The sequence below is a fragment of the Hyperolius riggenbachi genome, chromosome 3 (assembly GCF_040937935.1).
Source record: "Hyperolius riggenbachi isolate aHypRig1 chromosome 3, aHypRig1.pri, whole genome shotgun sequence".
Lineage (NCBI taxonomy): Eukaryota > Metazoa > Chordata > Amphibia > Anura > Hyperoliidae > Hyperolius > Hyperolius riggenbachi.
The window spans coordinates 5,653,242-5,677,555 of record NC_090648.1 but is presented as its reverse complement, the minus strand read 5'-3'; the positions used below and the strand labels follow the sequence as shown (position 1 = coordinate 5,677,555).

Genomic DNA, 24,314 nt, shown 5'->3' with positions numbered 1-24,314 from the left:
CCTATCTGACACTTGCTAGGCTTGACTGTTAGTCCTGCTGCAGTGATGCGCCCCAAAACCTGTGACAGCTGCGCTAAGTGGTCGTTCCAGTTGGCGCTAAACACGGCGATGTCATCTAGGTAGGCGACAGCGCAGTGTTCCAAACCTTCCAGGAGACCATTTACAACCCTTTGGAAGGTGGCTGGGGCGTTTTTCATCCCAAAAGGCATCACATTAAACTCAAACAGACCTGAGGGGGTGATAAAGGCAGACCTCTCCCGTGCCTCAGCTGTTAGAGGGACCTGCCAGTATCCCCGACTCAAATCCACGATTGTTAGATATTGCGCGCCAGCTAGCTTATCTAACAATTCGTCGACCCTCGGCATTGGGTAAGCATCTGATGCAGTTATCAAATTTAGTTTTCGATAATCTACACAGAACCGAGTGGTCTGGTCCCGTTTGGGTACTAGCACTACAGGTGATGCCCATGCGCTGTGCGACCGTTGGATCACCCCTAGTGACAGCATTTCCTCAATCTCCTTGCTGATGTGGGCCTGAACCTCAGGGGAGACTCTATAGGCTGACTGTCTAACCGGCTTGTTATTTCCGGTGTCAACATGGTGTACAGCCAGGCTGGTCAGACCAGGGCGGGCTGTAAAGGTACCACGGTAAAGGGTCAGCACATCAGATAGCCCAGCCTGCTGCTCTGCTGTCAACTCCGGATTGATCTGCACCTCGGTAACAGAGTCGGTTTCCTGGGTGGATGCCAGGATGTCAACCAGGGCCTCTGCTTCACCGTCCGGTAGCAAACTGCAGACAGGGAGAGCGCAAGCGGTTCTAGCATGATGTTCCTTTAACATATTTACATGGTATGTTTTCAGCTGCTTACCTCGGTCATCCAGCGCGACCACATAGGTCACATCACTAATCTTCCTATGTATGGTATAGGGCCCATCCCAAGCGGCCTGCAGCTTATTCTGTCACATCGGGTTTAGGACCCATACCTTGCGACCTACCTCATAAACTCTCTCCCTAGCCCCGTGGTCATACCACTGCTTCTGGGTGGCCTGGGCTTGAGTCAGATTCTCTCGCACTAACCCCACCAGGGTGTCCATCTTTTCCCGGAACTTCAGAACGTATTCCACTATGGAGACCCCGGGGCCCATATCCTGCCCCTCCCAGACCTCTCGAATGAGATCGAGGGGTCCGCGTACCCTCCTCCCATATAATAGCTCAAAGGGCGAGAACCCGGTGGATGCCTGGGGCACCTCACGATAAGCAAACAGTAAGTGGGGCAGGTATCGCTCCCAGTCTCTCCCTTGCGATTCAACAAACACCCTTAGCATCTGTTTTAGAGTACCATTAAACCGCTCACATAACCCATTTGTCTGGGGGTGGTAAGGGCTGGCCATGATGTGTTCTACCTGCATCTGCTTACAGAGGCATTCCATTAGGCGCGACATGAATTGCGGGCCGTGATCGGTGAGCATTTCGCGGGGAAAACCGACCCGTGAGAAAATGCGCACCAATGCGTCCGCAACCTTGTCTGCCCGTATGGAGCTCAGGGCTACAGCTTCAGGGTAGCGAGTGGCATAATCTACCACCGTAAGAATGAAACGTTTCCCTGTGCTGCTGGGTACCGCTAGAGGCCCAATTATGTCAACAGCAACCCTTTGGAAGGGCTCCTCTATTATGGGTAAGGGCCTCAGTGGGGCTTTGTCGGTGTCACCTGCTTTGCCGACCCGCTGACAGGCGACACAAGACCGGCAAAAATCAGCAATATCTGTCCCCATGTGGGGCCAATAAAAATTGTGGGCAAGCCGGGATTTGGTCTTGCGGATCCCCAAGTGACCAGCCAGGGGCACCTCATGTGCTATTCTCAATAGCTGCTCCCTGTACCTGTGAGGAACAATCAACTGCCGGTCGGCCTCCTCCACTTCAGACGGCTCAGAGGGAATAACCTCTCTGTACAGTCTGCCGTGTTCCCAGTACACCCTCACTCTGTCGCCCTCCACCGGTGCCCTGTCCGCCAGACTCCTGAGCTCTTCCAGGCTGCTATCAAGTCGCACAGCCTCGGAGAACTCAGCGCTGTCGGCCACAGGCACCAGGGAGGTGGCAAACTGAGAGGCCTCTGGGTTCTCAGAGCCAGGCTCTGAAGTGGAAGAGCCCGACTTAGTGACATCAGCCCCTTCAGTGGACAATTTGTCTGCTGCAGCCCGGTGAGCACTGCGGGTCCCCACTGCAGCTGACGGAGCGTTCACTGTACACATGTCAATATGCAACACATCACATATTACATCAACTTTATCTGGATTAATGGTAACAACATGTCCTCCTCCAGGCCTGGGTACTGGAGACTCACTAGGGCTGGCTCCTAGTACACAGTCCGTAGCCCCTGGGGCCTCACCAGCACTCCCCGCTTGCACAGCATTATCACACAGTACCTTGCAAGAGTCCTGAACTTCTGCTGGGGGTGCAGGCCCCATGGGGTGTGGAGTAGGCTCATACCGGGCCACTAACCGTCCCAGGTCAGTACCCAACAAAACGTTTGTGGGGATGGCATCCGTTACCCCCACTTCTTTCATTCCGCTGCCGGCCCCCCAATCCAGGTGGACCAAGGCGGTGGGTATGGCGGGGGTGACACCCCCAACTCCTTTGACAGCCATAGTCTTGCCAGGAATGTACTCCTCAGGGTTCACAAGCTGGGGGTGCACTAGAGTCACCTCTGCTCCAGTGTCTCTTAGACCGGTGGTAACCGTATCCCCAACCGTGACAGGTTGCAGATTCTCTGCATAGCTACCTGCATTCCTGGTGGCACACAACGCATTCCGGGCCCCGCCAGAGTTTGGGGCTTCCTTCTTCTTTTCTGGGCATGTAGCACTGATGTGACCCGGTTTGTTACAGGCAAAACATCTCCGAGTGTCAACGGTGGCTGTTCTACCTCCAGGCGGCTGCGGGACCTGGCTTCGCTAGGTGCTCAGAGGAGAAGGTCTCGCAGGCTTTTCTCCCTTCCAGCTGGGCGCCGTAGTCCTCCGAAAATCAGATGCTCGATTGGACGTGTAGGCATCAGCAACTTTCGCGGCCTCATCCACGGTCTTTGGCTCTCGGTCCCGTACAAACTGCCGGACCTCAACAGGGCAAGTGTGGAGGAACTGGTCTTTTATTATCAGTTCCTGCAGGGCATCAAAGGTTTCAACAGCCAGTCCTTTTACCCACTGCTGGAAGGCAGTGCGCAGGTTGCAAGCATGATCCAGGTAACTGTCATTAGGACCTCGCTGCACTGTCCTGAAACGTTTGCGATACACCTCTGGCGTGAGGTGGTATCGCGCAATGATGGCTTTCTTAATTGCCTCAAAGTCTGTTTCTTCCTCCTGGGGGAGACTCACAAACGCCTCCAGGGCCTTGCCTCTCAGCCCTGGTGTGAGGTATCTTGCCCACTGCTCACGGGGCACCCCATACTGCCGACAAGTCCTTTCAAACCCCTGTAGGAAAGTGTCTATGTCAGAGTCCTTGTCCATAGCGGGGAACTTATCCAGGGGGATTCTGTGGACTCGCTCACCTTCGCGTTCTGCGGGTCCAGCAGACCGGTTCTGCTGCTGAAGTTTAGCCAGCTCCAGCTGGTGTTGCCGTTCAGCTCTTCCCTCCTCTGCCCGGAGTCTGTCCCTCTCGGCCTGGAGTCGCTGGGCAGCTTGTTCCCTCTCTGCTTGCCGATGTTCCAGAATCAGCTTTAGGCGCAGTTCGGGCTCAGCCGAACCTAGTAGCTGTAGGTCGGCTTCCAGAGATGTCATCTCCGTGTTAGGTGGATCATCCAGGACATCGTCTCCACTCGCATCCTGTGGCGGGAGCGATTCCTCCTCTGGCGTGTCGTGAGCTGCATCTGCTGACGTTGAAGCACGGGCTCGTTCTGCCTCATCATGCTCCTCGAGCGCACGAACTAACTGCTCCTTAGTCTGGCCGCTCACCGTCTCGATGCCTTTGTGCTCACACAGGTTGAGTAGTATCTCTTTGTTTTGCCTTGCATAGCTGGATGCTTTCTGAGCCATCGTGTTGCACAAAATAAAAAGAAAAAAAAAAGGGGGGGAGGGAAAGCAAACACCAAGTGTGTATCTTTGAACAAAAAAAAAAGTATATAGATTCTGCACTGAGTAGACTTCTGTAGGCTAGTTGCTTCTAGCAAGCTTCCAGCCTTTAGTACTCAGAATAGCGAGCTAAACTGCGTACTAATTTACTAAACGATCCCACCGCTGCCACCAATTATGTCAAGAACCGGCCCGCGGCACGCCTGCGTATACGGTTCCCGACTGCGGGTTTGACCAGATTAAGCGGGGAACAGCCTTATTTAAGCTACAAACAAGGCTGGAACCCCTCAAAACACCTCTCACTGCCACCACTAGCGTTGCTAGACACTTCCACTCGGCTGTCGAGTCCTCAGCGCGCACTCCGCGTTTTCGTATTTGGGTCAGCTTTGCGCTTAGGCCAAATACGGGAACGCCACGCACCCACACACACACACAGTTGCAATCTTACACTGTCGTGAAGCAAAGACCCACTAACAGTCGTTCCGAACGATACTGTTAGCTACTCGCACTGGCGTTGTTCGTACGTTGGGTCAGCTGCGCGCTTAGGCCAACGTATGACAAACGCCCCCACACACAATGCAATTACAATTTCCTACGGTAGTGTTGCTCAAGCGTACAATTAGGCATGAACTTATACACGGTTACACTTCAGTCTCTTCTAGGCTATGAGTGTTAGTTTAGTACGGCAGAAGTCAAACTTATTAAATAATAATTTAATATTTCAGAAAAAACATAAAACAGTGCAGAACTGAATATATACAAAAAGATTACAAAAAAAACAAAGTAAAAATAGTTACAAGATAAAATGTACAAAGATAACACACAAAGCGATTTTGCTTACCAAAATAAACGGGAAATAAACGTACCAGCGTATCGATCTGGTGTTGTTGCGGGCGGTACGCACTTCTGGTCAGGAACCAGGTTAGTTCTAGCCGTGTGAGCTACCTCCAAGAACTACAAGTTGTGGCTATCCTAGCTGCGGTTTTATACTATGAAATACGCCTGGAGGCTGTAAGCCTGTGTGGACGGGGGGAAGCTAGATTTAATAACATCCTCAGACATAATTTGATTTCCCAGAGATCTGACATCCACATGTGAACAGTGTCCTATACAACAAAAGACTTTGTTAACCTCCAATCTCCCCAGGTTACAGGTGACAATTGATTAAGGCTTTCACATTGCAGCAGGATGTCCTGTGTGATCTGCTTCAAAGCAACTGTCTGATTAAGTGTTTCCTAATTACCTGTTTTCTGGCTGTCCAGAGGAACTGTATGCTAATGTCCCAGCCCCCTGCTTCCAGAGATATTCAATTTCCACAGGTAAAAAATGGTATCAAAAGGACTTCACCCATTTCTAATAGCCTGTCATGTACATTTCAGAGGTTCCTGTGTTAGTCTCCAGACACTGGTCCTCTGGCTTAGTGTATTGAGACAATGGGCCATCTCCTGAGTTCAAACAGCCAGGCAGATAATCCCATTAGCACTCTCAGAGGAACTGCATACAGACTCAAAGCACCTCATGGTCAAGACAATCACCCATTTCCTGGCCCCAAGCAACTCAAGGTAACAGCTCCCTTCTGGCAGACTTACACGGAACACAGGCAGAAAAATGAAAGAATATATTCCTTTATTCCTAACATCATCAGCACCCCAATATATCACCACAGTAAGTATTTCTGGTTAATTTAGAACATTAAAGGACTTTTCTCGTGGTTGTGTTTTTATTTCATTTAACCCTTTATGGAAATGGGTAAGGGGTACTCCTGCACCCCTATACTCATTTCTCCTGGGAGGGGGGTGGGCATCTGGGGGTCCCCTTCTTAAAGGGGACTCCCAGATGACACCATGACCCCCCCCCCAGGGAGTCGTCGCCCCCGCCTCCACCTGGGGCAAGGGAGGCGGGGAAGAGCCCCTTGTCCATGGATTGGACAAGGGCTCCGGGGAGGAGGGGAAGGCTTGGCCGCCCCTCCCCCCCGAAGCCCCCCCATACCATGGACCATGCGGGCTGGTATAGCTCAGGGTGCGAAGCCCCAGTCGGCCGGGGCTCCGCATTCTGGCTATCCCAGCCTGCATGGGAGACAAGGGGTTACAGAGGCTCGGGAGGGGGGACCCCACGTCATTTTTTTCAAAACTTTTCCCACACTCTGAACATAACCCAAAAATTTTAATTAAAAAAAAAAAAAAAAAAAAAATTTCAATTTTTTTTTTAAATATTGTTTCCCAGTATCTTTTTAACATATCCTGCAAATTTGGTGTTGCTAGGATTTAAGGGGACTTTGCTATTAAAGAGACACTGAAGCGAAAAAAAAAATATGATATAATGAATTGGTTGTGTACTATGAATAATTACTAGAAGATTAGCAGCAAAGAAAATATTCTCATACTTTTATTTTCAGGTATATAGTGTTTTTTCTAACATTGCATGATTCTATAATATGTGCAGATTACACAACACTCAGCATTCAAAATGAGTCTTTCAGAGCAGTCTGTGAACTAATGACCTCTCCTCTAGCAGAGGAAAAGTAAACATTTCAATTACAGTTGAGATAATAAAAGTCAGATAACAGCCCTCTCCACGACTAACTTGGTCGGAGAGCTTAATAGCTTTTTTGCATAGAGATAACAACTGGAGTTTCTCAACTCTTCCTGTACTGGAAACAATTAGACTGATGTATCTGATCTTAATGTTTAATTTCTTAGCTGTACTACACATACAAATCATAATATCATAATTTTTTTTTCGCTTCAGTGTCTCTTTAACTGCTAAAGTCGGCGGAAAAAGTTTCCACGGGAATGTCAGTACGCGATTTAAATAGTTACATTTCCTTTGAAGATTTAAAATCGATTTTCTCAAAAACTATAAGGTCTTTTTGAACAATTTTTTTTTCTTCGTGTTCCCACTATTTTTCTTAACATTCCCTACACATTTTGGTGTTTCTGGCACTTAAAGGGGCTTTGCTATTAACCGCTAAAGTCAGCGGGCGTTTAATTTTCCCACGGTCAGAAGAAGAATATTCAAAATCGATTTTCTCAAAAACTATAAGGTCTTTTTGAAAAAAAAAATTTTCCTCTTGTTCACAATTTTCTTCTTAACATTCCCTGCAAATTTGGTGTTTTTAGCTTTTAAGGGGGCTTTGCTATTAAACATTAAAGCCGGCGGGCAGATATTTTCAAAACGGCAGCAAAGCAGGGGTTAAAACGATAAATATCGTTCAGGCAGGACCAAAAAAAAAAAACAGTTTTAAAACGATAAATTTCGTTCTGCACTATTTTAACCTTTAAAACGATAAATATCGTTTTAAACATATATCGGGCAGAAGGGGGCGCCATTTTTTTGCCGGCGCCATTTTTCACTAGACGCCCTCAGAGGAGCTCACAATCTAATTCTACCATAGTCATAGCCTAATGTCCTATCATATTATTATTATGTATTTATATAGCACTGACATCTTCTGCAGCACTGTACAGAGTACATAGTCATGTCACTGACCTGTCCTCAGAGGAGCTCACACTCTAATCCTACCATAGTCATAGTCTAATGTCCTACCATATTATTATTATGTATTTATATAGCACTGACATCTTCTGCAGCACATTACAGAGTACATAGTCATGTCACTGACTGTCCTCAGAGGAGCTCACAATCTAATCCTACCATAGTCATAGTCTAATGTCCTACCATATTATTATTATGTATTTATATAGCACTGACATATCCTGCAGCACGTTACAGAGTACATAGTCATGTCACTGACTGTCCTCAGAAGAGCTCACAATCTAATCCTACCATAGTCATAGTCTAATGTCCTACCATATTGTTATTATGTATTTATATAACACTGACATCTCCTGCAGCACATTACAGAGTACATAGTCATGTCACTGACTGTCCTCAGAGGAGCTCACAATCTAATCCTATCATAGTCATAGTCTAATGTCCTACCATATTATTATTATGTATTTATATAGCACTGACATCTTCTGCAGCACTGTACAGAGTACATAGTCATGTCACTGACTGTCCTCAGAGGAGCTCACAATCTAATCCTACCATAGTCATAGCCTAATGTCCTACCATATTGTTATTATGTATTTATATAGCACTGACATCTCCTGCAGTACTTTACAGAGTATATAGCCAATGTCACTGACTGTGCTCAGAGGAGCTCACAATCTAATTCTACCATAGTCATAGTCTAATGTCCTACCATATTATTATTATGTATTTATATAGCACTGACATCTTCTGCAGCACATTACAGAGAACATAGTCATGTCACTGACTGTCCTCAGAGGAGCTCACAATCTAATCCTACCATAGTCATAGTCTAATGTCCTACCATATTATTATTATGTATTTATATAGCACTGACATCTTCTGCAGCACATTACAGTGTACATAGTCATGTCACTGACTCTCCTCAGAGGAGCTCACAATCTAATCCTACCATAGTCATAGTCTAATGTCCTACCATATTATTATTATGTATTTATATAGCACTGACATCTTCTGCAGCACTTTACAGAGTACATAGGCATGTCACTGACTGTCCTCAGAAGAGCTCACACTCTAATCCTACCATAGTCATAGTCTAATGTCCTACCATATTATTATTATGTATTTATATAGCACTGACATCTTCTGCAGCACTTTACAGAGTACATAGGCATGTCACTGACTGTCCTCAGAAGAGCTCACAATCTAATCCTACCATAGTCATAGTCTAATGTCCTACCATATTATTATTATGTATTTATATAGCACTGACATCTTCTGCAGCACTTTACAGAGTACATAGGCATGTCACTGACTGTCCTCAGAAGAGCTCACACTCTAATCCTACCATAGTCATAGTCTAATGTCCTACCATATTATTATTATGTATTTATATAGCACTGACATCTTCTGCAGCACATTACAGAGTACATAGTCATGTCACTGACTGTCCTCAGAGGAGCTCACACTCTAATCCTGCCATAGTCATAGTATAATGTCCTACCATATTATTATTATGTATTTATATAGCACTGACATCTTCTGCAGCACATTACAGTGTACATAGTCATGTCACTGACTCTCCTCAGAGGAGCTCACAATCTAATCCTACCATAGTCATAGTCTAATGTCCTACCATATTATTATTATGTATTTATATAGCACTGACATCTTCTGCAGCACTTTACAGAGTACATAGGCATGTCACTGACTGTCCTCAGAAGAGCTCACAATCTAATCCTACCATAGTCATAGTCTAATGTCCTACCATATTATTATTATGTATTTATATAGCACTGACATCTTCTGCAGCACATTACAGAGTACATAGTCATGTCACTGACTGTCCTCAGAGGAGCTCACACTCTAATCCTACCATAGTCATAGTCTAATGTCCTACCATATTATTATTATGTATTTATATAGCACTGACATCTTCTGCAGCACATTACAGAGTACATGGTCATCACCAATTAATCAACTATATATTTGTAGGACAGATAGACTCAGAGAGCTGAGCCCCTGTACCCTCCAGGCCGTACGCTTACCTTGCTGTGCCTGAGATCCGGGGGCCGGGATAAGGAACAGCAGTAGCAGCGCACACAGCTTCATTATCCTGCAGGAAACACAACATTATTAGAGCAAGGTGTCTCTTCTGGCCAATATAACATAAACTACCATATTTTCCAGCGTATAAGAAGACGACTGAGCAAATAAGACGACTCCCAACTCTTCCAGTTAAATTATACATTTTTGGATATACTCGCCCTATAAGACTACCCCTCTTGGCTGTTGGACATTTGTATACTGTACTGTATTCACTGGTGCTATACTGTATAAACAGATACAGATACTGGTGCTGTACAGTATGTAGTACCCAGCCAATATACCACAACCAGCCCTAATCATCTCCCGTCTCGACTACTGTAACACCCTACTCTGTGGTCTACCAAAACGCAGACTGGCACCTCTCCAATCCCTACTAAACTCTGCGGCCCGTCTCATCCACCTCTCTTCTAGATCCTCTGAGGCAGCCCCTCTCTGCCAATCCCTCCATTGGTTACCAGTTGCCCAAAGGATCCAGTTTAAACTTCTCACGCTTGCGTACAAAGCTCTACACAAGCTATCGCCTCCATACATTTCCTCTTTAATCTCCAGAGACCTCCCCGCCCGGACCCTCCGTTCCTCACAGGAGACCCTTTTGTCCTCCAGCCTAGGCACCTCCTCTCACTCTCGCATCCAAGACTTCTCACGGGCTGTCCCTCTCCTTTGGAACTCCCTCCCTCAGCCGGTTCGTCATGCCACGAGTCTGGAAACCTTCAAACGTACTCTGAAAACACACCTGTTCAGACAAGCCTATAATTTGCTATAAGCAGCACTGAAGGCACACTGGCTCACTCACTAACCCCTGTGTTTCCTTCCCTTTTGTTTCCTCACCACTACCCTCTAGATTGTAAGCTCGCAAGGGCAGGGACCTCCTCCTAGTGTTTCCTCCCCACTACCCTCTAGATTGTAAGCTCGGAAGGGCAGGGGCCTCCTCCTAGTGTTTCTCATACCGCTGTCATTTTAACATATGTACATGTACCAACTACACATCAACTATGTATGTATTTGTATTTATTCTATTCAATGTCATGACTGTACAGTGTCTTTTACTTCTCATGTATATTTGCGCTATATAAATACAAAATAATAATAATAATAACCAGCCAATCACGGCAAGCGATGTACCTTACCAGCAATTGGCTGGTTGTATACAAAGTCTGCTTGGATTGGTCGCCTATCCCTGTCTCCAAAACTATCAGCCTTTGTATACTATTACCTCCTCCTCTGCCTCTCAGATCTCACTCATGCGCGCCTGCGCTGCTTCACTGCCGTCCTCAGGAGTGAGATATGAGAGGCAGAGAAGGAGGTATGGTAATAGGACACAAGGGGTGGGCCCTCCTGGTCAGAGTCCCTCCTGGTCACAGTCCTTCCTGGTCAGAGTCCTTCCTGGTCACAGTCCCTACTGGTCAGAGTCTCTCCTGGTCAGAGTCCCTCCTGGTCAGAGTCTCTCCTGGTCAGAGTCTCTCCTGGTCACAGTCCCTCCTGGTCACAGTCCCTCCTGGTCACAGTCCCTCCTGGTCACAGTCCCTCCTGGTCACAGTCCCTCCTGGTCAAAGTCTCTCCTGGTCAGAGTCCCTCCTGGTCAGAGTCTCTCCTGGTCAGAGTCCCTCCTGGTCAGAGTCCCTCCTGGTCAGAGTCTCTCCTGATCAGAGTCCCTCCTGGTCAGAGTCTCTCCTGGTCAGAGTCCCTCCTGGTCACAGTCCCTCCTGGTCAGAGTCCCTCCTGGTCAGAGTCTCTCCTGGTCAGAGTCTCTTCTGGTCAGAGTCTCTCCAGGTCACAGTCCCTCCTGGTCACAGTCCCTCCTGGTCAGAGTCCCTCCTGGTCAGAGTCCCTCCTGGTCAGATCCTCTCCTGATCAGAGTCTCTCCTGGTCACAGTCCCTCCTGGTCAGAGTCTCTCCTGGTCACAGTTCCTCCTGATCAGAGTCCCTCCTGGTCTGAGTCTCTCCTGGTCAGAGTCTCTCCTGGTCAGAGTCTCTCCTGGTCACAGTCCCTCCTGATCAGAGTCCCTCCTGGTCAGAGTCTCTCCTGGTCAGAGCCTCTCCTGATCAGAGTCCCTCCTGGTCAGAGTCTCTCCTGGTCAGAGTCTCTCCTGGTCAGAGTCTCTCCTGGTCAGAGTCTCTCCTGGTCAGAGTCTCTCTTGGTCACAGTCCCTCCTGGTCAGAGTCTCTCCTGGTCACAGTCCCTCCTGATCAGAGTCCCTCCTGGTCAGAGTCTCTCCTGGTCAGAGTCTCTCCTGGTCAGAGCCTCTCCTGGTCAGAGTCCCTCCTGGTCAGAGTCTCTCCTGGTCAGAGTCCCTCCTGATCAGAGTCTCTCCTGGTCACAGTCCCTCCTGGTCAGAGTCTCTCCTGGTCACAGTCCCTCCTGATCAGAGTCTCTCCTGGTCAGTCTCTCCTGGTCAGAGTCTCTCCTGGTCACAGTCCCTCCTGGTCAGAGTCCCTCCTGGTCAGAGTCTCTCCTGGTCAGAGTCTCTCCTGGTCAGAGTCTCTCCTGGTCAGAGTCCCTCCTGGTTAGAGTCTCTCCTGGTCACAGTCCCTCCTGGTCAGAGTCTCTCCTGGTCACAGTCCCTCCTGATCAGAGTCTCTCCTGGTCAGAGTCTCTCCTGATCAGAGTCCCTCCTGGTCAGAGTCTCTCCTGGTCAGAGTCTCTCCTGATCAGAGTCCCTCCTGGTCAGAGTCTCTCCTGGTCAGAGTCTCTCCTGGTCAGAGTCTCTCCTGGTCACAGTCCCTCCTGGTCAGAGTCCCTCCTGGTTAGAGTCTCTCCTGGTCAGAGTCTCTCCTGGTCAGAGTCTCTCCTGGTCAGAGTCCCTCCTGATCAGAGTCTCTCCTGGTCACAGTCCCTCCTGATCAGAGTCTCTCCTGGTCACAGTCCCTCCTGGTCAGAGTCTCTCTTGGTCACAGTCTCTCCTGGTCAGAGTCTCTCCTGGTCAGAGCCTCTCCTGATCAGAGTCCCTCCTGGTCAGAGTCTCTCCTGGTCAGAGTCTCTCCTGGTCAGAGTCTCTCCTGGTCAGAGTCTCTCCTGGTCAGAGTCTCTCTTGGTCACAGTCCCTCCTGGTCAGAGTCTATCCTGGTCACAGTCCCTCCTGATCAGAGTCCCTCCTGGTCAGAGTCTCTCCTGGTCAGAGTCTCTCCTGGTCAGAGCCTCTCCTGGTCAGAGTCCCTCCTGGTCAGAGCCTCTCCTGGTCAGAGTCTCTCCTGGTCAGAGTCCCTCCTGATCAGAGTCTCTCCTGGTCACAGTCCCTCCTGGTCAGAGTCTCTCCTGGTCACAGTCCCTCCTGATCAGAGTCTCTCCTGGTCAGTCTCTCCTGGTCAGAGTCCCTCCTAGTCAGAGTCTCTCCTGGTCACAGTCCCTCCTGGTCAGAGTCCCTCCTGGTCAGAGTCCCTCCTGGTCAGAGTCTCTCCTGGTCAGAGTCTCTCCTGGTCAGAGTCTCTCCTGGTCAGAGTCCCTCCTGGTCAGAGTCCCTCCTGGTTAGAGTCTCTCCTGGTCACAGTCCCTCCTGGTCAGAGTCTCTCCTGGTCACAGTCCCTCCTGATCAGAGTCTCTCCTGGTCAGAGTCTCTCCTGATCAGAGTCCCTCCTGGTCAGAGTCTCTCCTGGTCAGAGTCTCTCCTGGTCAGAGTCTCTCCTGATCAGAGTCCCTCCTGGTCAGAGTCTCTCCTGGTCAGAGTCTCTCCTGGTCAGAGTCTCTCCTGGTCACAGTCCCTCCTGGTCAGAGTCCCTCCTGGTTAGAGTCTCTCTTGGTCACAGTCCCTCCTGGTTAGAGTCTCTCCTGGTCAGAGTCTCTCCTGGTCACAGTCCCTCCTGGTCACAGTCCCTCCTGGTCAGAGTCTCTCCTGGTCACAGTCCCTCCTGATCAGAGTCCCTCCTGGTCAGAGTCTCTCCTGGTCAGAGTCTCTCCTGGTCAGAGCCTCTCCTGGTCAGAGTCCCTCCTGGTCAGAGTCTCTCCTGGTCAGAGTCTCTCCTGGTCAGAGTCCCTCCTGATCAGAGTCTCTCCTGGTCACAGTCCCTCCTGGTCAGAGTCTCTCCTGGTCACAGTCCCTCCTGATCAGAGTCTCTCCTGGTCAGTCTCTCCTGGTCAGAGTCCCTCCTAGTCAGAGTCTCTCCTGGTCACAGTCCCTCCTGGTCAGAGTCCCTCCTGGTCAGAGTCTCTCCTGGTCAGAGTCTCTCCTGGTCAGAGTCCCTCCTGGTTAGAGTCTCTCCTGGTCACAGTCCCTCCTGGTCAGAGTCTCTCCTGGTCACAGTCCCTCCTGATCAGAGTCTCTCCTGGTCAGAGTCTCTCCTGATCAGAGTCCCTCCTGGTCAGAGTCTCTCCTGGTCAGAGTCTCTCCTGATCAGAGTCCCTCCTGGTCAGAGTCTCTCCTGGTCAGAGTCTCTCCTGGTCAGAGTCTCTCCTGGTCACAGTCCCTCCTGGTCAGAGTCCCTCCTGGTTAGAGTCTCTCCTGGTCAGAGTCTCTCCTGGTCAGAGTCTCTCCTGGTCAGAGTCCCTCCTGATCAGAGTCTCTCCTGGTCACAGTCCCTCCTGGTCAGAGTCTCTCTTGGTCACAGTCTCTCCTGGTCAGAGTCTCTCCTGGTCAGAGCCTCTCCTGATCAGAGTCCCTCCTGGTCAGAGTCTCTCCTGGTCAGAGTCTCTCCTGGTCAGAGTCTCTCCTGGTCAGAGTCTCTCCTGGTCAGAGTCTCTCTTGGTCACAGTCCCTCCTGGTCAGAGTCTATCCTGGTCACAGTCCCTCCTGATCAGAGTCCCTCCTGGTCAGAGTCTCTCCTGGTCAGAGTCTCTCCTGGTCAGAGCCTCTCCTGGTCAGAGTCCCTCCTGGTCAGAGCCTCTCCTGGTCAGAGTCTCTCCTGGTCAGAGTCCCTCCTGATCAGAGTCTCTCCTGGTCACAGTCCCTCCTGGTCAGAGTCTCTCCTGGTCACAGTCCCTCCTGATCAGAGTCTCTCCTGGTCAGTCTCTCCTGGTCAGAGTCCCTCCTAGTCAGAGTCTCTCCTGGTCACAGTCCCTCCTGGTCAGAGTCCCTCCTGGTCAGAGTCTCTCCTGGTCAGAGTCTCTCCTGGTCAGAGTCTCTCCTGGTCAGAGTCTCTCCTGGTCAGAGTCCCTCCTGGTCAGAGTCCCTCCTGGTTAGAGTCTCTCCTGGTCACAGTCCCTCCTGGTCAGAGTCTCTCCTGGTCACAGTCCCTCCTGATCAGAGTCTCTCCTGGTCAGAGTCTCTCCTGATCAGAGTCCCTCCTGGTCAGAGTCTCTCCTGGTCAGAGTCTCTCCTGGTCAGAGTCTCTCCTGATCAGAGTCCCTCCTGGTCAGAGTCTCTCCTGGTCAGAGTCTCTCCTGGTCAGAGTCTCTCCTGGTCACAGTCCCTCCTGGTCAGAGTCCCTCCTGGTTAGAGTCTCTCCTGGTCAGAGTCTCTCCTGGTCAGAGTCTCTCCTGGTCAGAGTCCCTCCTGATCAGAGTCTCTCCTGGTCACAGTCCCTCCTGGTCAGAGTCTCTCTTGGTCACAGTCCCTCCTGATCAGAGTCTCTCCTGGTCAGAGTCTCTCCTGATCAGAGTCCCTCCTGGTCAGAGTCTCTCCTGGTCAGAGTCTCTCCTGGTCAGAGTCTCTCCTGATAAGAGTCCCTCCTGGTCAGAGTCTCTCCTGGTCAGAGTCTCTCCTGGTCAGAGTCCCTCCTGGTCAGAGTCTCTCCTGATCAGAGTCCCTCCTGATCTGAGTCTCTCCTGGTCAGAGTCTCTCCTGGTCAGAGTCTCTCCTGGTCAGTCTCTCCTGGTCAGAGTCTCTCCTGGTCAGAGTCTCTCCTGGTCACAGTCCCTCCTGGTCAGAGTCCCTCCTGGTCAGAGTCTCTCCTGGTCAGAGTCTCTCCTGATCAGAGTCTCTCCTGGTCACAGTCCCTCCTGGTCAGAGTCTCTCCTGGTCACAGTCCCTCCTGATCAGAGTCTCTCCTGGTCAGTCTCTCCTGGTCAGAGTCCCTCCTAGTCAGAGTCTCTCCTGGTCACAGTCCCTCCTGGTCAGAGTCCCTCCTGGTTAGAGTCTCTCCTGGTCAGAGTCTCTCCTGGTCAGAGTCTCTCCTGGTCAGAGTCCCTCCTGATCAGAGTCTCTCCTGGTCACAGTCCCTCCTGGTCAGAGTCTCTCTTGGTCAGAGTCCCTCCTGATCAGAGTCTCTCCTGGTCAGAGTCTCTCCTGATCAGAGTCCCTCCTGGTCAGAGTCTCTCCTGGTCAGAGTCTCTCCTGGTCAGAGTCTCTCCTGATAAGAGTCCCTCCTGGTCAGAGTCTCTCCTGGTCAGAGTCTCTCCTGGTCAGAGTCTCTCCTGATCAGAGTCCCTCCTGATCAGAGTCCCTCCTGGTCAGAGTCTCTCCTGGTCAGAGTCTCTCCTGGTCAGAGTCTCTCCTGGTCAGTCTCTCCTGGTCAGAGTCTCTCCTGGTCAGAGTCTCTCCTGGTCACAGTCCCTCCTGGTCAGAGTCCCTCCTGGTCACAGTCTCTCCTGGTCAGAGTCTCTCCTGATCAGAGTCTCTCCTGGTCAGAGTCTCTCCTGATCATATTTCATCCTGGTCAGAGTTCCTCCTGGTCAGAGTCCCCACTGGTTACAGTCTCTTCTGGTCACAGTCCCTCCTGGTCAGAGTCTCTCCTGGTCAGAGTCCCTCCTGGTCAGAGTCCCTCCTGGTCAGAGTCCTGGTCAGAGTCTCTCCTGGTCAGAGTCTCTCCTGGTCAGAGTCCTTTCCCGGTCACAGTCCCTACAGGAAAGAGTCCCTCCCACTCAGAGTTCCTACTGGTAACAGTCTCTCCTGGTCCAAGTCCCTCCCGGTCAGAGTCCCTCCCGGTCACAGTCCCTCCTGGTCATTGTCTCTCCTGCTCAGAGTCTTTCCTGGTGAGAGTCTGTCACAGGGTCCCTAGTGGCCGGACCGCAAAATGCCTTCCAATCGGTTGAGTTACGGTAATTACAATTTACACAGTATTTCAGGGTATAACTGCCACCACCTCTATTACCATGGGACAGAGGAGCCCACTGACTGGCTGATTCTAGACCTGCAAATAAAATAGTTAAACACACTCTATTCTGTCTAGCTAGCAACAATAGTAGTGACTCTTCAGAGACCAGGGTTCAGTTTGTGCTGCTGAATAATAGGGTAGCTGAACGAATAAATGACGGTAGCATCGTTTATTACAAATGCAACATAAATAATTAATATATACAGAAAATCATTAAAATCAACAATTATAGAAACATTAGTAGCCAGTATTAAAATAAGAAGGAGAAAGTACTTAGGTTCGTGGTGGAAATATGTCCTTTCTGTGAAAACTCGTAACGTTCCTTTGTTTCAGTTCAAGAGCAAAGTTCAGACAAGATGGCCGCTAACCACATGGTCCTCTGGCTAGCAGCAGCATGCTCTAATGAAGATGGGATTTGGAGGACTCAGGGAGGAGTCACTGGTAAACACTTTTAAATGATCCCCATCTTTGGGTGGAGTCTCGGGTTCAGCCCAGGGGCTGGAAAGGGTGCTGTTAATCCCCTGGGTGGGTTCCAGGTGCCCACCAAATATGACATTTTCCATATCTCGGCATATGCTTATCACACACACATAACGGCCACAGATTCATGCTCCTCAGAATATGACAGTTCAGAGGACATCAAACTCGGGCGCATTCGCATGCCCGGTTACGAAATAGTGGAATACCTCGGGTTCTGGGTATGTCAGTGGCCTCAATTTAATATTAAAATATTCACCAGACCCGGACCAGCAGAATGAGATAACTTTCAGACCTCTCATATGCCCGGTATTCCTAAAACATGCTAAAAATGATAAACTCCATGTATTCTTAAGCCTGTCTACATGGCTCCGGTAAGTCTGCTGTGGGGAAGCTCCCTTTCTTTGTTGGAGCACCAAATGGTGTTCTTTTCAAAAGACCAGCTCACAATTAGCTGTGATCTGCCTGTGACAGGAAATCCTTTGTTCCTTGCTAATTAAACAACCTTGGGACAGTGCAGACAACAGGCTTCATGAAAAGACTCTACTACCACCTCTGCTAAGGCCCAGATCCCAGTCACATGCTAATTAACAAGTCAACAGAGCCATCCTGCACTTTAGGTTACTGAGCTATTTCTCTGCTGAGAGCAAGGAGAGACCCCAAGCTGGGCTGCAGGTATCCACAGACAGACAATCGAGATCTGGCAACGCAATGACAATCGGTGCAGCAAACTGATTGCGATTGCATTCTCTTTTCTCACGGCTGTTCCGTGACAAGAGTCCCTCCTGGTCACAGTCCATCCTGGTCATTGTCTCTCCTGGTCACAGTCTCTCCTGGTCACAGTCTCTCCTGCTCAGAGTCTTTCCTGCTCAGAGTCTTTCCTGGTCAGACTCCCTCCTGGTCAGAGTCCCTCCTGGTCACAGTCTCTCCTACTCAGAGTCTTTCCTGGTCAGAGTCCCTCCTGGTCACAGTCTCTCCTACTCAGAGTCTTTCCTGGTCAGAGTCCCTCCTGGTCACAGTCTCTCCTGCTCAGAGTCTTTCCTGGTCAGAGTCTTTCCTGATCAGAGTCTGTCAGATAATGCATTTCTCTGCAGGATGCTTTATATGGTGACGGATCCTGAATATGATGTAGTAGTTCGATAGATCAGTGTATGTGAATGTATGTCTAGATGGCCTGTGATGTGAAGGAATTATTTGCCTATGTCACTGACTGATTTGCATGATTTGTATGATTACTGGCCAGGGCCGGGCCGAGGCAGAGGCTGAAGAGGCTCCAGCCTCAGGGCGCAGTGTAAGAGGGGGTGCACAATTCATTCAGCTGTCATTCCTAATTGTGTATGAAGCAGAAAGAAATAAGAAAAGGACATACATAGCAGTGACTGCAAGCCAGATAACTAGAGATTAAGGTGTTGGCGATGTTGGGGGCCCTGGGGCGCCTCTTAGTGTAATAGCAATCAGTGTGTGGCGGCTGGGGTGGGAGGGATGGAGGGGCGCACTTTGCAGTCTCAGCCTTGGGTGCTGAAGGACCTTGTCCCGGCTCTGTTACTGGCTATCCTGAAGTGAGGCAATCTGGGAGTGCCGACCGGCAGATCTGACCCTCAAGACCTGTTCAAACAAGTTTATACTTAGCTCACTGCCTCATCTGCTAACCACTTTGTCTGCGCCCCCAGTGTCTCCACCCCACTACCTTCTAGATTGTAAGCTCACTAGGGCAGGAACCTCCCTCAGTGTCAAATGTCAAACTCCAGCCCACGGGCCAAATCTGGCCCTCAGAGCCATTAAATTAGGCCCTCAAGTAGTTTCCTGACTTTGCATTATGTCTGGACCACTCTAGACCACCAGAGAAGCTATATTGGAGGTGAAGCCCTAGACCACCAGGGAAGCCACATGGAAGGTAAAGGGAACTAACTAAACACCAGGGAACTGTATAGGAGAGAGTGGGTGCCACTAGACACCAGGGAACTGTAAAGGGGAGGGAGCACCACTAGACACCAGGGAACTGTATAGGGGAGAGTGGGTGCCACTAGACACCAGGGAACTGTAAAGGTGAGGGAGCACCACTAGACACCAGAGAACTGTATAGGGGTTGGAGGGGCCCATTTGACACCAGGGAACATTATAAAGGAGGAATGTGGCCAGTAGACATTGAGTTTGGCTTGTAAACTAGGACTCATCGTTCAATTTTGACCCACTCTGTATTTGAGTTGGACACCCTTGCTCTAGATTGTAAGCTCACCAGGGCAGGAACTTCCCCCTATGTCTCCACCCCACTACCCTCTAGATTGTAAGCTGACAAGGCCAGGCTCCTCCCCCAAGTGTCTCCACCCCACTACCCTCTAGATTGTAAGCTCACAAGGCCAGGCTCCTCCCCCTAGTGTATCCACCCCACTACCCTCTACATTAGAAACTCACCAGGGCATGCTCCTCCCCCTAGTGTCTCCACCCCACTACCCTCTAGATTGTAAGCTGACAAGGCCAGGCTCCTCCCCCAAGTGTCTCCACCCCACTACCCTCTAGATTGTAAGCTCACAAGGCCAGGCTCCTCCCCCTAGTGTATCCACCCCACTACCCTCTAGATTATAAGCTCACCAGGGCATGCTCCTCCCCCTAGTGTCTCCACCCCACTACCCTCTAGATTGTAAGCTCACAAGGGCAGGGACCTCCCTCTAGTCTAGAGTGCTGGAAAGTTAGTTTAAACAGAAGATGAAAAATTGTCTCCTAGGAGGAAACTATGGAGAAAAAGGGGAAATGGATAATGGCCAGCATGGTTTAGGTTTTATGTAAGAGTGCTTCCAGTGAAATAGACAGAGCTCTATCTGCATGAGGACAGATTGGGGGGGTCGCAGGGTTGTATACATTACCTGTCCTTAAGTCTTCAGGCAGAAAGAGCTGCTCCACCCCCTCCTTGGCAGACAGAGCTGCTCCGCCCCCTCCTCGGCAGACAGAGCTGCTCCGCCCCCTCCTCGGCAGACAGAGCTGCTCCGCCCCCTCATCAGCAGACAGAGCTGCTCCGCCCCCTCCTCGGCAGTGCAGCCATGTTTCTGGAGACTGCTGAAGGTCTTTGGAAACCTCCGCCTGCGTGGCCTCGGCTTGCCCCCAGCTCGGCAGCCACCAATCAGGATGCGGAAGCTGCATCCTGATTGGTAGCTGCTCAGTTGGGAGCGGAAGCCATGCAGGTGGGCGTGCACAGAGCCCTGGCACCGACTTAAAAAATAAAATGCCTGGGCCTGTTCTGACAGGGAGGTGGAGCATTCACCTGCCTGGATGAATCGTCAGGACAGGTGACAGGTGAGTATTTCACCCCCCCTCCCAATCATCCATCATGCAGACAGAGCCTGTTATTACACTCATTACCTATTCTCACTGTAGATACTCTTTAGTAAGTAGCAAAGCTTGGCCAAAGGTTAAAGGGAAATGGCCTAAGTTACAGTGTATGTTTGTTAGAAAAGTGAGCAGGAAGTGCTTAAAGATTTTAAGGGTTGGAGAGTGATGGATTTGTTTTGGAAGGAAACTCCAGAGGAGTGGTAAGGCACATGAGAAATTTTATATGCTTGAATGTGAGGAGGTGGGTCTAGAGGATGGGAAAAGTTGCGGCTGGGGTTGGTCTTTATAAACTAGTGAGGAGATGTACCGGGGAGAGATTGTGGAGAGCTTTGTAGGTTGGTGTTAAGAGTTGGAAATGGATCCTCTGGTTAATTGGCAGCCGATCAGAGAGGAGCAGCCAGTGGTGTAGCTAAGGAGCTGTGGGCCCCGATGCAAGTTTTGCAATGGGGCCCCCCAAGCACTCTATACATAACAATTGATACGGCGCACCAAAACCTGCTAAGGACAACTACAGTGTCAGAGGTGTAAGAAGGGGATGGGGAACACTTTGTTAATGATTACCACTATTCAAAGTATCTATAGAAGTGATTATTATGAGCACAGAACCAATAGAGAGCTAATACTGCAGTTGAGGGAGGGCCCCTCGGGGGCCCCTCTGGCCCAAGGGCCTCGATGTGGCCGCTACCTCTGCACCCCCTATTGCTAAGCCCCTGGGAGCAGCAGAGGAAGAGCGAGAATAGAGATGAATGGAACGAGCAGCCGAGTTGAGTACAGATTGGAGTGGTGCTGTTAGTTGGTAGTCCACATAGTAGTATATTACAATAGTCCAGACGAGATATTATAAGAGCATCTAATAATTCATTATATAATTTATCCATCTCCTGAGGCCAGACTTTGGTCACAGGGAATATTTTAGTCTCCTGCAGGAAGGTGTTACCTGGTCTGGGGCTAGTGATGGGATGATTGGATGATCTCAATTCTCTCTGGTCTGTTTCTCTGGATTCTCCTCTCTGGTCTGTCTTCCAGCCTTGCTGATCTCCTCCACCGTCTCCTCAGAACGTCCCACTGGTGGTGACTGGTGAGAAGGGTAGAGTATTATAGACCCATCCAAGGTACGGGATGCCTCCTCTTTCCTGGAATAGAGATGTGATGTGACAATTAAGGGAAGTAAGGCAGAAGAGGAGAATGTGGCGGATCCTCAGGATGTCCCATCGATAGCAGCTATCACACGTCCCACAAATAATTTATGGAGCTTTTCCTACAAGAACACTGAGAAAAATACTGGTCAGCATTTAGCAAGCCAGTCCTGGAGTTACAGAAATGTGTTTGCTATTAGGTGGAGAGAATTACCAACCATCATATCAGAACATATCAAGTACAGCTGACAGGACAGCAAATAAGCATTCAAAGCAGCACGCTGCTCCACCAACTGGTTGTATTTAACAGGAACGGTTCCAGTTGCACAACTGCAAACAGGTGCAGAACCGTGAAATGCAGGACTTCTTCCTCAATGTAAAGTCTGCAGTCCACTCCGCACACTAAGTGGGCTTGATTCACTCAACCGTGATAACTCATATCACAGGCATGCTAACATTTGTGTGCGCAAACGCGAATTTGCCTGCGCAGATGTGTACGAAAATGTACATTTGCGCGCGTAAACCATTATGCAAAACGCTAGCACGGCCGTGATTTGAGTTGTCGCAGTTTAGGGAATCAGTCCCACTGTGTGAATGCTGCTCAAATCTTTATTCTATGATGCAGGATGGTGAGTGAATTCATAGTAAATTTTGCTTGTAACCGTAATGATATCATCCGTAATTTTGCAATCACTTGTACCTAAATTAAATGTTGTACTTAAAGTTAGTACTGCTGAATGTAGGGGTTACAGTATTAGCAATATGGGGGGATTAATGCAACTGTGCAAAGACACAGAACTCTCCTGGCGATGGGAGGACAATGGGGAGGTGCGCGGCCATGCATGCGCAGTACACCCCGACTTGGGAGGAGCCAGGTGGCCGGGGAGTAGTGATGAGAGTAATGACCTAATTACGATTACACGAAATGTTGCGTAATTCACGGAATTACGATTATGGTCGTAATCGAAATTTCGTGAATTTCACGAAATTACGCAAAATTTCGTGTTCATGGGGAATTTAGTTATTACGATCTTTTTCGTAATTACGATAGTTTACGTAACACAAACAAATCAAAATTTCATGTTTAACACATTCAACCTTTCTCAAAATTGTGTTCCAGTCCAGAGGCTCCTGATACATTTAAAGTGACAGCACTTGCAGTTACCTTTGCATTTTCAGATATTGCAAGGCCCAAAACCAAGTGTCTCAACTCTCAACATGACTGCTAAGTGCACCTTGGCAAAGAGCACCTGTCTTAGAAGTGGCTGCAGAGAGAGCCTCCTGATATATTTAAAGCGACAGCATGTGCAGGGGCCTTTGCATTATCAGTAATTGCAATCAGTAATTGCAATCAATGAGTGACTTTCCTGAGTTTATTCATTACCTAAATGTGCATAATTACTATTAGAAACAAAATTACGTCCATTTTCGTAATTAAAATAACTTTGTTTCTATAGAAAAGATGAAATTACTACATTTCGTGTTAAACACGAATTTGCAACGAAACACGAAATTACGAAACCAAAATTTCATTTACGAATTCCAAATTACGATTTGCATTAAGTACGAAATTATGAATTCGTGTCATAGCGACAAAATTCGCGTCCGTAATTAAGAAAAAACGAAATTTCAAAAATGTCGGCTCAACACTACCAGGGAGGATGGTGAGGGATCAGCCTGAAGGGGGCTGGAGGAAGCCCCAGGTATGTATAGGTATGTATCAGGCTAGGTGCACACTTAGCAGAAATGCTAGCATTGCGGAAAAAATTGCGTTTTTGCCGTTAATGAAAGTCTATGGGCCGCAGGAAAAACACATATCAAAAACACATATGAGTTTTTGATGCGTGCATTTTCTAAAACGCTTGTTTTTTTTGCATAACCTTCAAAAATGCATGAAAGTCAATAGGGACGCAATGGTATACGTTTTTCATGCGTTTTCGTTGTTTTCTTTTTTCTTTGTGTTTTTTCCATAGAAAATAGTTTTGCGATGTATTTCCACTTCCTGTTGTCTTCCTAGTGTTTTGCATAAATAGAAATATAAAAAATGCATGAAAAACGCATACAAAACACATACCAGTTTTGTATATACGAACCGCAAATGCATTAAAACGCTTGAAAAACACATCTGCAGTAAAAAAAACAAAAACAAAAGTAAATGCAAATGCACCAAAAACGTAGTCAAAACACAGCAAAATCGCACACAACATATAATGAAAACATGACATAAAACGCAGCCTTTTATGTTATGTTATGTGTGTACCCAGCCTCACTCATCTCAGGTACTTCTTGCTGTACTCTAGTATAGCGAGTGCCCAAAAAACAGGCCTTCATGGAACACCTCGCTACTGCACGTTGTTCCCTGTCTGGTGACCGGCCAAGCAGGAAGTTATGCATGCTTGCTGTCACTTCCTGGTTCGGGTATTCAGAAGTGTATTGTTCAAATACACTTCCGTGCATGCGCGCTGCGACCATGCCATGGTAATTTTTTAAACATTCACGCGTCACCATAGACTAACATGACTTCAGGGCTGACACATATCGTCACAGCGCTGTAGCAAAAACATATTTCTTGACCTGCGAAAACGTCACTTCCGTTGCGTCACGCAGTAACGTCATAGTAAAAAAGTCTCTATAGACTTTCATTGCCCGGTGATGGGGTACAGAATCCTCTGGGAGCTGGTCCCCATGCATGGACTGTCATTCACAACACTTTATAGTTACTCCAGTCCTAAGTCATTGCTGGATGGACAAC

The 24,314-nt window shown here is 48.9% G+C and overlaps 1 protein-coding gene across 3 annotated transcripts in view; it reads right to left on the bottom strand.

The window, feature by feature from the left end:
• The window catches only part of LOC137562463 (C-reactive protein-like), a 66,301-nt gene that overhangs the window by 37,219 nt on the left and 4,768 nt on the right, over window positions 1-24,314 (bottom strand). The window contains exons 2-3 of one of the 3 annotated variants that reach the window (XM_068273831.1): window positions 21,364-21,559; window positions 9,602-9,669 (exon numbers count right to left, since the gene is read on the bottom strand). In XM_068273831.1, coding sequence (XP_068129932.1) covers window positions 9,602-9,665 — 64 coding nt within the window. In that variant the 5' untranslated portion in view covers window positions 9,666-9,669; window positions 21,364-21,559. Of the gene's footprint in view, window positions 1-9,601; window positions 9,670-21,363; window positions 21,560-24,314 lie in introns of those variants that run through there. The other 2 variants (XM_068273829.1, XM_068273830.1) reach the window with 2 other exon arrangements.